The 15,873-nt window shown below is 42.4% G+C and overlaps 1 protein-coding gene across 1 annotated transcript in view; it reads right to left on the bottom strand.

Moving 5' to 3' along the window:
* The window catches only part of PLEKHM3 (pleckstrin homology domain containing M3), an 86,852-nt gene that overhangs the window by 9,307 nt on the left and 61,672 nt on the right, over nucleotides 1–15,873 (bottom strand). The window contains exon 7 of the mRNA XM_074595252.1: nucleotides 5,302–5,459. Coding sequence (XP_074451353.1) covers nucleotides 5,302–5,459 — 158 coding nt within the window. The remainder of the gene's footprint in view (nucleotides 1–5,301; nucleotides 5,460–15,873) is intronic.

Below are 15,873 nucleotides of genomic sequence, written 5' to 3'. Positions count from 1 at the left end.
TCATATCTGGGAGATGAAGAAGTCTATCTTAAAAGGGGAATTTGCATGAGGAAGGAGGAGGAAGAATTAAAAGGTCTTGACTGGCAAGTTGGAAGTATCTAGAGTGAGGAAGACGGCACGGCAGGGAAGCTGCAAAATAGAAAGTGGAAGCAAAACGGCTGCCGTGTTCAGGCAGCGGGGAAGAGCAAAGGCAGCACTGCAGAGACCTTCCTGCCTGAAATAAATATCTGCCTTTATGCTGAATGTTCTAGTTAACACCACTCTGACATCAGGCAGGTAAAACTGACCTCTGAAGCTAACTCAGTGCCAAAATACAGTGCTTGATGAAAAAACCAGTATATTTTATCTCTTTCTTTTTATGTATTCTAGACAACCTTACTGCATGAGTCTGCACAGACAAAACCCAGAAGATGTGGGCCAGAAGATTTTGACCAGTTTTGACAGATTCAGGTGAAATTAAATTATCAAGAGAACTTAGCATCTACTTAGATGCCTAAGTTTCTTTAAAGAAAGTGCTGAGCTTTCTTTAAAGCACTTCAGAGTGCTTTGAACCAACTATCAACATCCAATAAGCTAAGCTCTTTCAAAAATTAGGTTCTAAACTACTAACGCAGCTCAGGGGAACTGGGCGTGGGGAAAGGCTGTCTAGCATAAAACAAACTAATCAAAGCAAGAGGGAAAATTATGTACTTTGAGTGATGCCTTTGACCTGTGCCAAGGTATTTCCTGGAAATGCTCTACACTACGTTTTCCAGACTCTCCAACTCATAACATTCTCCCAAACGCTTCAAGACGTTTTTGTCCAGTGACACAGCATCCATAACACATCTGTAACCTTGCAAAGACTTTGACGTGCACAAAAACCTAAGCACAGCCTCAGAGCATTTAGTAAGACTTCTCAGTATGTGTAAAGTTAAGTACATTCATAGGTCTTATCAGGATGGTGGCCAAAGATTATAGAGGCATCCAAGCTGGCTGATACAGTCAAGCCTGTTCTGTGGCACGTCTATTTTAAACTTGGGTCTTCTGGTTTGTATCTTAAAAGGTCTCTACATGTCTTAACTGATCTGCAGAACAAATTAACTTCGCAAAGTGAAAACAGTTTAGCCTTGATAAATGAATACGAACACAAAAGAGCAACTCTCCATGGTTCACGTACATCTGTAGACACCACATAAAAGGCATGGAATTGACTAAATAGTTCTTAACCAAGCAAGTAGCTTTACTAGCAAAACACAACAAGTTGCCTGTGAGAGTAGACAGTAGGATGCCAACACACAAGCAAGACCAAAACTTTATTAACTGGGTAGCATATAATAATCTTAACCATAACTATAATTACTTAATTATCTAATTGGACAGAAAACCCGTTTTAATGAATAATTCTATTCTCATTCCAATGGTATTTTTCTCAGTATTCCTTAAGATTTAAAACTTGTTAAAAATTGTTCTAGGTTATAAAACAAATACAGACGCATATTATAGACAACAGTACCACTACACAGGCATCTTCTTTTCACTTCTGCTTTTTTTTTTTTTTTTTTGGAGAAAGAAACAGAAACTTTTCACCACGTTAACAAAGAGCAAGCAATATCAGAACAAATTGAAGGGCAGTGCCTGGCTGCTAACAAATGGACAAGGATAGCTCTAACAAGCCAATTTATAACCAGGGATCTTTAAACCCATTTCACAACACTTGTAAAAAAAAAAAATTAGTGATATAGTAGGATAATTTTATATGTTTATTCGCTAAATTTAAGCCCGGGGCAAATTTAGTCCAAGAAATAAAACAGGAGGTAGATGCTCAGGTTGTTTAAATTGCCACAGCTCCAGCAAAAGCAGAGCTGTGAGAGTTTACATTAGCTGGCAATTTGCTCCATGAAACGTGCAATTAACTCAGGAGGCTTTAAATATAGTTCTCATGATTTATAGGCCTTCAAAAAGATGCCGAAATTGTGAAATTTAGAACGAACCCTGATGAACTGTTACCTAAATATGGGTAAGACAGAAAAAAGGAAAATGAGGGACAGAGGAATGAAACTGACTGGAAGAGGCATCCAAAAGGATGGGACAATTTTTAAGAAATTGTTTAACTACTGAATCACGGCTTTCATTAAGCTCTGTGCAGAATGGCCACCTCCCAAGAAAAGCCACAGAAAGGAAGTATCATTAGAAAGCTTATGACTTTGTGAGCCCACCCTCGCATTCAAGGCAGCAAACTGTTGCGCTGTATTGTTGAGCAGGATGTAAAGAGCCTGCCAAGCACAGCCCACAGACCCGCTAATTAACTGAACTGATTGTGTTTGTTTTGGAACCGTTTGCCAACAAAGGAATGTGTCATGCTGATTAGTGAGAGAAGGGTATGTAATATATGTGTATTCAAACCCTGAGGAGTGCATAACCCAGGTATTCACTCTGTTTGCTCAAGGACTGACAAAAATGACTCTCAAGCAAATAACCTGACCAAAGAGAAACTCCAGCCCTCAAGAGGGGCCCTCCTTTTCTCTCAGCTCTATCTATCTAAAGACGACCCATCTTTCATAAATTCCTACTGAAGACTGCTCCAGAAACTGCTGAGAATATTTTGGAGAGAAAGAACCTCTCCACCTCAAAGCTGACCTAAGAGACCACAAAGACGGAAAGGTAACAGCCAGCTGAGAACGACCATGAAATTGTAACGGCTTCTCTGACAGCTGTCACTCTTCTCTCCAAAGAGTAAGAAAGGTCAGGGAGGTAGCCAGAAAAACGAATGCCATCCCAACACACCCACAGACACACCACACACACACAAACAGACTTCATTTTTCACGCATTCAACAGAGAGGTGAAGTTTGCAAAAGCTGCCGTGCACCCACCTTCAAATATTTCTAACCCAACAGCCCAGTTTGCTGGTAGAATTAGTAGCGTGCTCAGAAGTGAATGAGCAACATCTAAAAGCAAGAAGGAAAAATATGGTTTTCAGAGCTCAGCTGCACTTCCCTCCTTAACTCAGCAGCTACAGCCAGGGTACTTGGCAGTCTAGCATTGACTGCAAAATGTGAACACTACACTGTAGACAGCAATTCCAGAAAGCCAGGATGGAGAAAGGGAATCGTAGTCAATTCTCATTGCACACTGCAGACTCAGAATAGTACAACTAAATCACAAATCTGAGCTAACTGTTTACTCAGAGCTCTGTATGACGCTTAACTAACGGAAAGCTGCACACGTGTCATCAGAAATGTCAGGTATAATTGCAAGTCTTCACATGAACCTTTTGTGACTTGCAGGTTACTCTCTACATTTACCTATTTCTAACTATTCTCCTCACTTTACGCCTGTCATTGCAGTGGTCAGCACACCTGCTTCAGAAATCTCTCTCATCTGTAAGAGATGGAAGCAAACACGAAACCCCTCTGCCTGGCCTTCTCCCTCACTGCTTTGCAGCTGATGGAGCTGCACAGTAAACACACAAGATCCTCTGTTGGCATGACTTTGCCTCCAGCCTGAAGGTGGAAAAGAGCAAAAAAACGGAACTGCAATAATCATCTGGTTAGTTTCACAGAGGTGCATGTGCACACATGAGCAGTAATGAGAAAACTAACTAGAAGGGAAATAGAAAATGCTGGGGATAAAAGCAAGGTTTAGTGATAAGGAGTACAAAAGGAGTAAGCAGAATGACCTCTGACAAAATAAGAAAGAGAAATATTGGAGAACCTTTCATGCTGATTGTGTTTTAATTAAAATCATTAACAAAGACCGCTGTCTTTGGCATGACATCAACCACAACTTCCCACTTGTGAAACATGAACAAAAGTCCTTTCTAGCTTCTAATTCACATAAAAATGGGAGCTAGAGCAGCTTCTTTTGGCTTTCACTGAACTGCTGATAAATACTATTTGATTCCAGGTTTTAAACTCTGTAATTGCAAGGTACGTCTGATCTCAGCTAAAGGGCGGGGGAAAAATATACACTCAACTATTTTTTTTGTGACCAAAAATCCCCCAGACAAATCAAATGCACAGACATTTCAAGTAAATCTGTCTTCCCAGATGTTCTTACACGTTCTCATCAATCTTTCGTGAATATCTTCAATCGCCTTTTATACAGTTCCAATAGACATCTTATGTTTTATGTCATCTTAGGCTCTCTCTTTTTAACTCAGCCTATCCCACCGTGCACCCTAGATACATTCTTTCTTGAAAACCGTTTACAGAGCTCAGCTGCACCCCTTATTTAGCTTACATCCACTGCTTTGTCAATGCATTTTTTAGAATAAGAGTCTAGAAAAAGAATGTGCAAACAGTCTTTGAAACTCAGGTCAGGCTGAAAATCCCCGAAGAGTAGTTCTTGGTTACTTGTAATTTAACATCTTTGTGCACACAGGGGAACCAGATTCATAATGAAGCCCTTTTAACAGGCTCGTTGTTTCCAAAGGTGGCTCTTCAATTTTTTTTCTTTTTCCCTTCAGTGAAACACTTTGGAGAACAAATTAAAATGACTGTATTTAAAACAGCCAGAAAAGTACTTATCTATGGAGGAATGCTGTGCTGTCAGATATACTGTCTTTCTGTTGAGTTTAAAAAAAAATAAAAATCTCCTTTCTTGAAAATCCAAGACATTTTTGAAAAAGAGTAGTAACACTGCTGCGTTGCCAAGTCTACTCTGGCTTCCTCCATTTTGCTTCTAGGTTTTCCACGCAACTCCTGTCCCTGATCTGGCATCCAGTACTCCATATAATGTGAAATAAAGGTTCTTTTGTTTGGCTTAGGACTGGCATACGCTTATATTTATTTTGTAACCACCTGAGAATAGCAATGTCATTAAAAAAAAAAAAGTCTCGCATACGTAGACACGGAGGAGCATGCACACAGAAAGCAGAGAATTAGCTATAACATTTAATGGGAATAACACTTCAAAATAGATGGTTATGGTTTTATGATGGACAATCCCAGTACATCATGGGCCCAGTGACATCAGATACCAGAGAGATGCCTGTCATCACTCCAGAGAACCCACTTGGCTTTTCAGGACATTTTGCAAACTCAGAAGAGCTGTGGATAAATCACACTGTGTGGTGCTACGGGGGACTCTTCCCTTTTTGAACAGCTGTTCTGAGACTTACAGGGCTTTGGAAAGTAGCTCTTCCCGTCTATTTCCAAGTCTACTCATGGTGGCCTCCCTGGACCAGTAATCTAGTGTAGATGCCCAGAAATGTGCATTAGTGGGATCCAGTCCCTAGTTATTTAAATAAGAGGTCACAAGGCTGAGAATTTTCAAGGATACGATACACGAGTCAAATGTATGACTGACATACAGTACCTGCTTGTAGAAATGTCCTCAAAGGGGTAAAGGATTTCTCCGTTGTTGCAAATCTCACAGATGAAACCCTTCTGACTGCAAAGGCTGCAGCTGTACACATGAGAGGTGGCAAACTTGATCACCTTCCCCAAGAAAGGAGCCAGCTTTCCTTCAATAACCTGAAATGAGGAGAAGACAATATTGAAGGAACCCCCCCAAAAATGACCAGAACTACCTGAAGGACTGAGACAATATTTATTAATACAGAAATGCAGGTAAGTGCTGCTGGTTAAAACAACAGGAAAGTTACTTCCCAACAATTATAGCTCCATGAAATCACCAGTGACAACAGTAGCCAATGAACTAGCAATGATCCAAAAGTAAAACCGAAGTTACTATCTCTCTGTAAGTCTATATGGCAGTAACACAAGATTAACAGCCATTTTAAGTACAACAATTCATATACTAAGGCACAAAAAAGTAGATAGGAAAAGAGTTTAAGGCTTCCATGTTATCATCTAACTGACAGCTACAGATACTGCCTTACATTTATGATTTTAGTTTCTTGTAATTTTTATGTACAAATTGCAGTTTTGTCTTTGTTCCTCTTCCTCCAAAGCACAATTTTTTTTTGCATATTTTTGTGAACAGAACCCTGGCTTTCCTTCTTTAGTAAGGTTGAGTTTTCCATTGAAAACCATTAAAATACAATACTCCCCTCATTGCCAAAATGAATAAATTCTCAGATAAACTCTTGAATAGGAACTGTGTTTTTTTCCTTCAGTGTCCAGCTCTCAAATCAAGAAGTCCCTCACTGCCAGACAATCCTGCTAGACCATTAGAAGTGATTAGCACTCCCTGTGTTGGTGTGAAAAAAGGGCCATGCAGTATAGATTAAACTGCTAGCCACAACACTCATCTAAATTTGTGACTCAGTGACAATGCCTCAATAAGGGGTGCTACTCAGGCAAAATACTTTCCATTCAGATCAAACTTCCAGAGACTTTAAGGAATTCTGCTGGTGTAGGCAATAATGAAGATGGAATAAGGCCCTAAGTGTATATTCTTCTCTCCTGGGCTTCCTGTGGTCTGAATGGCAGCCTGCCAGATTAGCGATAGAAATGTGTCATGGGGTTTGATAGTGAACTCCTATAAAAAGGAAAAAGAATGCAATAATTGCTGACTGAAGGCTTGCACAGGGCTGTGTCCTGAAACCTAAAAGTGGGGAGATTTACACTTAAATGTGTGCCAGATTCAGTTCAGGCACCCATTCCCTAAATATGGTAACACACCACTTGTAATTTGGGTTTAGTGTAAATGAATCTAGAGAAAGCGATGGTCAAGGCAGAGAAGAACAACAGAGACTTTGGAAACATACCTTCCCTAAAGTAGAAAGGAAAAAAATTTGTGTTCCAGGGCAACTTCCTGCCCGCTAGCCAAGATAGCCACTATTAAAGAGTACACGTGGAAAAGACAGTGCACAGGTAGCACTGATGTTGATGGCATTGAATGATAGGGGCTGAGATGTGCCCCCTCTTCGCTTTCAGCTCTCGCCTGCTAACAACATCTGCAACAACAGGAAGCAGCAATGTTATTGCTAGTACTGCAGATAGGACATCTGCTCATGTTAGAGGAAAAATGACGTTCCTATTGCATCCTGGTATAGGAAGATCCCCTTCAACCAGAATATAAACAATGCAGAGAAGCTGCTGCATGAAATACAAAAATGAAGCCATAGTTCAAGGTACTGACATTACTAACCTTCTAACAGATGGTCAGAAGTTAGCTTAGCTCCCCTAGGCTGGGTTTTGTTTTTCATTTTAAAGGAAGAATTTTTTTGCTTGCAGACTCCAGAGCTACAGAGGGTCTAAAAGCCAAAAAGGTAGGAAGTAGAGGAAAGACAGGGAAGCTGATGGTGTTCAACACACAGGAGGGGAGAAACAGTGAAGCCACCCAGCTAGTGACATGGCTACAATCACCCTCCAAAAAGCCATCATCACTAATGGGCCTACAAAGACAATAAATAAACCACAACACATACATATTTTCCAAAGCATTTTCATGCTACAGCAACCACCTCTCTCAGGCCACAAGAGCTCAGCTTAAAATACCAGGCTGAAGACAGAGCTGCAAACAAACTCTCTAAGGCTGTACTAATGTCACTGTCAGCCAGGGCTTAAATCTCTGAATAAAAAATCACATTTTATATAATGTCATAAACAAAATTAACACAATCTATTACCTTCCTAAGCACCAGGGGTGAATTTAAGTCTATAGAAGGCACAAAAGGTTTCCTATGCTGAAGAGCTCGCAACCTAAGCAAGATAGATTGAGAATGGGCAGCTGCCCCCGAGGAGCTGGGGTTATTTGTCCCTGTTTATTTATTTATTTGTACAGCTCGTTGTAGCACTGTAGTGGGTTGGCTTGTAACTCTGGCCACTGGAGAGATACAATGAAGGTGATATCTTCAAAGCACCATGCATGCCAATTTTGCAATGTGAATTACAGGCCATTTTACTGTATTATGGGAGGAAGACAAAATGCAACATCAAACTGATGTTATCGCTGTTCTTAGCATCTGTAAATTTTGTGTCATTTTGTTTCATCAGAGACCCCAAGGCTGTGCACAGGATATGACCTTTCCTTGCAGCCTTCTGTCATTCGCGTTTGTAGCTAATAAGAATAAAATCCTCATCTCCATTTACCCTGACAAGCAAAAAGGAAGATTTCTACTTGCTGTCCCCAAGAGGAGTTCCATGGTAACACTTCCCTAGTGACTGTTTTGTGGCTTGGGAAAAGGAGCGTAGGACATGTAATCAAAGGTGTCAAAACTTCTCCTGCAACTGAGCACTCTTGTGACAGCTGGAGGCCCAGGGTCGGTCAGTTTAGACAACCCAGAACCACAATGGCAGAGTCCCAGGATGTTCTCCCAGTTGATGCTGGAATCTGATCTTGAGTTTCAAGGAAAACACAAGCGATTAAACAATAAAAGTGTGTTAAACAAATGTAATGCATTATCCAGGTATCAGGAAAATGGGGGGGCAGGGGGATGGGGGAAGAAAACCTCAAGAGGCCGTCTTGGCAAAGGCAGTAACATCTATGTCATTCTTTACAGCTATATCTGTTACTAAAGATAAGCGTTTCAGAGACGGAGACTCCACAGCCCCCAGTGCAGTGTAACCCAGCACACGTCTGTTCTCACTGTTGGAGTCACTCCTGAGCTTTGACCCGAACCTTTCCTAACGACATTTCAGTTTACAAAATAAGCTTACAAAGTAAGTTTACAAAATAGAGAAACTGTGAAATCACACACTACAAGCTGCAGAACAGTCCACCACATTTCATAAGAAACGTGGAAATTTAGCACAAAACTAAGTTAAGAGTATGACAGAGGAACAGAAAACAAAAATTTCACCATTGGCTTATCCCTGTAACATAATACAGACGCAACATGCACCTGCAAAGACTTAAAAATATATTCCTGCATCTTAAAAAAAAAATTTAAAAAATAGCATCAAGCTTAAAACAAATTAAAATTTTGCTAAGTTCAGATTCTCTTCTACCTACAGCATACATGGAGAGCAAGGTCTGTTTTCTAATCCAAATTCTTTGTAGTGCAAGCAATTGTTTCGTTGTCCAAAATTAAGAGTGAAAGGTGACTGACGAGGGCATCCTGGTCATCAATTGATGGAGGGAGCAATGCGGCTTTCTCTTCCTAAACCGGTCAAGGAACCCATCCCAAAATGATTCTGGATATGGGGCCATGCTCTTACAGTTAGCTTACCTACCGCTGCTGCACCTGGAATATATTGGGTTACGCTGCTTGGTGACAACGGGAGGAAAATACGTGTGTTCGAAGGCCCAAAGCAAGTCGTCTCTGAATAGCCCCAGATGAGAATCACTGTCCACCTCTGTGGATCTGGAAAAACACTTCTCTAAGCTACCACAGGACAGAAAGCTGTTGTTTTACATACTGCAGCTCCTAACTGCGTGTCTCACATTAGGAACTGTGTAAAAAATACACACCCACATGTACACACATAAAAGACAGGCCCTGCCCTCAAAGCACTTACAATTTAAGCCAACAAAACAAACACAGCTTTTTACACTAACTGCCACGTATCTCCCACCCTAAATGGGACAAACTGTGTTTTGGAGGAGCCTCCCTGCACACACTGTAAAGAGCATCCCCTTGGTGAGAGCAAGGGCTGCAGGTGCCGCGGCTGCTGGGGTAGCAGTATAAATCCAAAGAAACAATAACGCTCTGTATGAGTCAGGTGGGGGGAAAAACAGGGACTGCCGAATACCAGCAGACAAGCCAATGCTGGCAGCGGCTGTGAGAGCCCTGGGCAGTGGGAAGACACGATGCACGTGCACTGGGTTAAGTTTTTCCTGGTTCAGCAGGAAGACAGAGAAGATGAAAGGCAGCAGGGGCTACGGCACAAGTTGGAATCCCTTTGGACACATCACATTAATATGATCATGAGGGCTATATGTGATCAGTCAAAGTTTAACTCATTGTCAGGAGGGCTGCTGGCCCCCAGAGGTTTCCTGATCCTTCTATCCAAAGACTGGAAGTTACTCATGGTTCCCTCGATCTATCAAGGTGATGTGGTCAGAAACGAGTGGGCAGCCAACTATCTCCAGAGAATAAGAACTGGGAAGGCCACAGACCACAGCATCATTCACAGGCAGAGAAATACTATTCAGCGGCCTGCTATGCGCACTACAGTGCTGCTGCCCACAGACAACTTCCAGGAGCAGCATGTATTGCCCAGGGGACTCCTGCTGGTATCCCTGTGCCCGACCTCCACGACACATTTCTGAGCCTGCGATGCACCAGAGGAGAGGCAGTCTCCTCACCCCTGACACACACTGAGCTTCATACAGCTCTGTCCTGACCCCATACCTCATCCAAGCTCTTCGGGCCAAGCACTATGCTGGTAGAAGTCCACCTCTGAAGGCCCCCACTCCCCAGCTTGCGCCTAAACTTCCTCCTCCCATGCAGCACAGTACGGGGGGTCCAAACCTCCAGCCCATTACACGCAGCAGAGAGAAGCCAAGTCACTTTGCCTCCCCTTCTCAGTCAACAAAGACTCCTTGTATGAGAACATACTTACCAGCATGAAGGAGGGTTGCACAAACTAGTCCCACGGGAGCGCAATGTAGTGAGCACAGTGTTGCAATATATATGTTTTCATATTAAAAACCAAACTAGAAAAGTGGCCAAGGTAACAGTGGCAGAACTTCCCTGTTGAGAGTTCTAACCCAGAGATACGGTAACCTAAACTCCTGGCTTGTAATAACTTTCTGATTGGAAAACAGAACACGACCCAAAAAAAAGTATGAAAAAAACCTAATACAAAATCAGAGTTTGTTCTAGTCCCTGAGAGTTTTCAAATTAGAAAAGACATAATAGAAAAATTAAAATGCACTGAAAAGCAATCAAATATTGATTAGACAAGGTAAGCATGGAAGTCCTCTCCAAACTCAGACTGTGTCACTCCCAAAGAGGTAATATTACAAGGGCTTTTAGGGGGAACTAGAGGGGGCGTGTGTGGAAACAGAAGGAAAATGAGTCAGCTGTAATCCACTATTGCTTCAAGTAATGCCTCCATAGCCTTCCATCCACGAATTAGACCAGGTCCACAGAAATACCCAACCTTTGCACCATGCGACATAAATCAACACTGAAATCTATCAGGCATGATGAGCTTTCTGGACAGGAGAGAAAAATTAGTACAGTTTTCAGACATTTCTCAGGGCAGTGAGTGTTTGTTTTGAGGGCAAGGCTCCTGTCAGCAATGCTAGCTAAGAAGTAAAAAGTAAGGAGTAAGACCTCCATCCCTGCAGGAGTCCACATTGTGAACTGGAGTGAGGGTCATCAAATATCCTACCCTGTCTGTGCATTTTTTCCAACTTCTAAAAGTGCAATAGATGTTTACATAGCATGGAGATGATAAATACCTTTGATCACCTACATGAGGATTGTCAAGACAGGCAGTAAAGGGGATACAGCTTGCCGAGCTTTCAGACGCACTGTTCTGCTCGATGTGAGGAACTGCCAAGGTTAAAAAGTCCAAATTCTGAAAAGTGTCATGGTATGTTAAACCACATCAAGGGTTTCTGGATTAAAATAATTGTTAGATTGAATTTTCTAGTCTGAGTAATTTCCAACATATGATAATAAAAGCAAAATCAGTAGTAGTTAATGGAGAATCCACAGATAAAGGATACTTTAACACAAACTATCCAGAATCTAAGAGAAGGAAGAGAAATCTACCCACATACATATATTCTGCCAGTCTGACATAAGGGACAGCCAATGACCACAGGCATCATGTACCAGCCTGTCTAGGAACACCGTCACTTCACTGTGGCTAAGTGATCAGTGAATAAACACTGAGAAGGGAGACAGAAATGCCCCCCACTCTCCCGAATTCTCAGACCTGGACCTATAATTTCCTCATGTATGGGAAGCACAGGAGAAAACCCTGGTTATTATCCTCATAGAGGAGTACCTGCTGCTACTGCTCTGCTTAAAAGCCCCACCACAAGGGTTTCATATCCTAGGTAAAGCGGTGAAAATACTATAAAACTCAGGTACACTATCACTGCCACTGAGAGACAAGCTGAATTTGCCAAATGGTTTTGTGACCCCACCCTTTAAATCAGCTTGTTAATCATTATCGTCATAGGGGTGATAAAGTTGTTTTATAAGCCAACACTGAAGCAGTAACATTAACTACTTATGTAGGGGCTGGTGTATTTCTCTGCAGATAACATTTATTAGAAGGCACTCTCTTTAAAGACACAGGCTTGCCTCATAACCTTCTTCTGGAGCACCGAGCGATCTGTTCCACTTCTTCCTCCAGTCTGATTTACATGTCAGACACAAGTGATGCCTGGAGGGGACGGGTTAAGTGATATGAAATCCCTAAAACACCTTGAACTACAGGTTCAAATCTCAACTGGATTGTCCCGGCCTCTCCTCCTGACGGAACAAAATTTATGATTATTTCTCAAGGCCAGACACACACTTGGCTCTATCTGAGAGACAGACACAGACAGAATTTGCCAGGAGGCACTGACGCAATGCAGAAGAGACATGAAAAGGCCAAGAGGCACCGAGAAAATAGAAGGGGTGGTAGACATGAAGCTCATTCACCATTCCCAATTATATACATTGAAGGGACAGAAAGTCCTTTAATTATTGGGATTAGTGTCACAAGCATGCCTGGCAGAAGGAAGCTATCTGAAGGAGCAGTCAACAATCATGCACAGCTTTCCACCATCCTCCAAAGTCAAGGTTTCTGCCTCCTCCTGGTTGTTTTCTTTCTACCTCTACAGAAACAGCTAGTCTGAATCAAATATCTTTTGCTAACAAGCTCAGAGGTAAACTCCAGCTTTGCCTAGACTTCAGGGTACCACAGAGAACGTGCTTCCTGGACTGAATTAAAGGGAAAATAGAATCTCCTTCTGAACAGATTGGTTAGTTCATCACTGTGCCCACTACTCTCCAAATTCCACCAGTGGAAGCTTTGTGGAGGAGGACTAAACACCCAGTAATCTTTCTTCACTTCCAGGACAGACAAGAAATATGCTTTTGAAAGAACTACCAATGAAATAAGAAAACAGGGCTAGAAAAAACACCTCTAAAACCTCCAGGTTATTCCTCACCCTGCGGCACAACCAACTGACAGATGACTGACTTGCTTAAAAACTTCTCACCACAGAAGATTCCACAGCTCTCCAGTGCTCAAAGCAGCTGGGAAGTTTTTCCTGATGCTTGCCTCAGATGCCTTTTGCTGCAGTCTTTGTTCCACACTCTACCTCCTAGCCCTACATTGCTCAATCTGTTTCAGAAAGCATTTTCTGAACGCATTCTCTTCTCTGTCACAGGTGACCCCTGTTGCAAGCAAGAGCAGACTGGGGTGCAGGAAAGCTACAGTGGTTGCCTTATCTCTGCCAGCTGCAGAACAGGCACGTATTTTGAGCATTTGTTAAGCATGGAGATTGGGCATTACAGCACAGAGGGTAAAACAGAATCTCTGCCCCACACCAGGTTTCCGCAGGGTTGGGATTTCTGCGATGAAAACACAGACTTGGAGACAAGCACGCCATAATATGCTTAGCTAAGGATAATGCAGGCTGCAGAGAAAAGAAAGGGAAAACACATTCCCTGGCTGGGAAGTTCCTAGTCATTTATATCTGGCGAACAGACAATGGTCGCGGACTGCTAATTTCCTTGAGGATTTTTTCCCTTCCGTTTGCCAGATCCTTAACACTGCGAATTCTTGTTACGATTTCAATGCACAATTAATCTTTAGTTCAGAGGAAAGGGAAATGGAAGGAGGAAGGATGATCATGAGGTAAAAAAGCCCCAGGGAGGCAGATATCAGATCTCGGCTCTGCCCCATCTTTTGTGCAATATACTGGTCTGGTCAGCTTTCCTTGCTCCATTTTGACTCCCAGTCATCTCTTTCAGATTGCCTGCCTTGTTTATTTAAATTGTAAGTGACTTAAGGGAAAAATGATTTCTTAATATTTGTGTGCACACACATTAGAATCAGTCACCATGCATTGCTGTAAAACAAATAAAAAAAACCCACAGCAATAACTTCAGGAGAGCCCCATCTTTTGTTGCTACAGCCATGCTATGGGCCACAACCCCTGCTCCTGACAGTTATGGTGGGTGACACCACCCCATCCTCGCGCTCCTCTTCCCGTTGCAGGTCCCTGGCTGTCCCAAGGGCCTGTTCAGGTGGACGGGAATAAGTGAGGCCAGGGTCTCCGTTCATCCACTGCTGACACCAGCACAAGTCTGACGCACATGACGCCATTTTGCCATCGCCGGCCTTGACACAGACAAAGCGACATCATGCAGCCACACGCTGTGCCGTGCTAACTCATCACCCACACCGGGCAGAGAACATCCCGAAAGGAAACCTGGCAGTAAACACTGCAAAGAACAAAAAAAAAAAAACCACCACAAAACCAACTACCAAATAAATCAAACTAAAGGAGAAACAAGTGAGAATTTGAATAAACAGAAATCACGAGCTCCCTTTGACTTCTTTGCACCAGGCAGTCCACACTGATGGCAGAGCCATTTGCTGTTCATGGTCCTTCCAAACCAGATCACTCGATATGTTGCACTTTAATTTGTTATTAAAGTTATATTCCACAAATTAGCCACTAGCTATAATAGGCCCTGGGAAGAGGACGAAAAACAAAACAAGGTCAAGAGCAAATGCTGCTAATCTGTGACAAGCAGATAGAGGCAGGGAGCAAGGTGAAAACGGGAGTTTTACATTGGTTGGGGGAGAGGAACAAAGCGGTGACAGTCCAAGTGAATTTACAGCAGGAGGCACAGAGGATGACAAGGTCCCTCCAAGTCCTCCCCAACTCCTCTCATGGAAGGGAAGAAAAGCCTGAAATTTCTGCAGGTCCCCGTGCAAGCTGACACAAGTGAGAAAGAGACGGAATTGCCTCAGTATAAACAACATGCCTGGAAATCGCTCCTGCCAGCTCCCCAGCCAGCCCGGCAACGAGACTCCAGCCCTGCAGCCTCTGCCTTTGCGCCCACTGTGTTTCAACTGTCTTTCCTTCTCCTTCCCCCAAGGTTTCCAGGCAGCTACATGTCAATTTTGTCACACCCCAAGTTCTCCTAATCTTGTTGCAGGGATGAATTATAGGTTGTTTTAAGAAACAGGTATTCAAGCAAAGGTTAAAGGGTGTTTTAATCAAACAAGGTTGAAAGAGTACCAGGAATTTGGCTGGTGGAGAATAGAAAACACTTTCCTTAGTTCAAAAACATATGTGACTCTAAATACACACACAAGCAAATACGCATTCAGGCAGAGAGTATACATGTGCCTTTTTTTTTTTTAAGATTAAGCAGGCAATTGCATGCAGAGATATTAACTGACTGTACATGCCCACTGAGTAAGATGTTATTTCATGAGTGATATCACAAAATTAGAAACTCTCCTGCCTTGCACAGGACTGGATCAGGGCATTTTAAGTAGGAGTCCTCTGAAGGATTTTAGAACAAGAAAGCAACATACCAAGAAAACAGGGCTACTCTGAAAAAAAACTCTGTGAGCACAAAGTATATTTAAAAAAATTTTATATAAAAAATTTTCTTCTCTCATCCAAGCAGGTAGCCCTGAGACAGTATTTTTGTTTCCTTGGGAAATCTGGCTTCTTGGGATGTTATTCCTTGAGATACATCCAGCTGCCTCTCCTGAATAGACATTTTATGTGAAGTACAGCAATGAGGTTAGAGCCCAATCTTTCACACCGCTAACCCTGATCAGTGCTGGGCCTTTCATTCTGCACAGCAAAAAAAGAATGGAAGAAACCTGGTTATCACAAAGCACTAGAAAAGTGGTAGCTTATATTGCTACTGCCTCTTCTAGGGGCTGAAAAAATTAAAATATCTCTGGAGATCTCAACTCAGAAGCTCCTGCGAGCCACTGGCACCACTGCTGGGTTGTTTTAAACAGAGTTTCTTTCTAAAAAGCCACACTTACCCCAAGTGGCCTAGATTACATATTCACATGGAAAAGCACCACATGTATTTAATAA

The sequence above is a fragment of the Larus michahellis genome, chromosome 7, assembly GCF_964199755.1.
Source record: "Larus michahellis chromosome 7, bLarMic1.1, whole genome shotgun sequence".
Classification (NCBI taxonomy): Eukaryota; Metazoa; Chordata; class Aves; order Charadriiformes; family Laridae; genus Larus; species Larus michahellis.
This window is presented reverse-complemented; position numbering and strand designations above follow the sequence as displayed.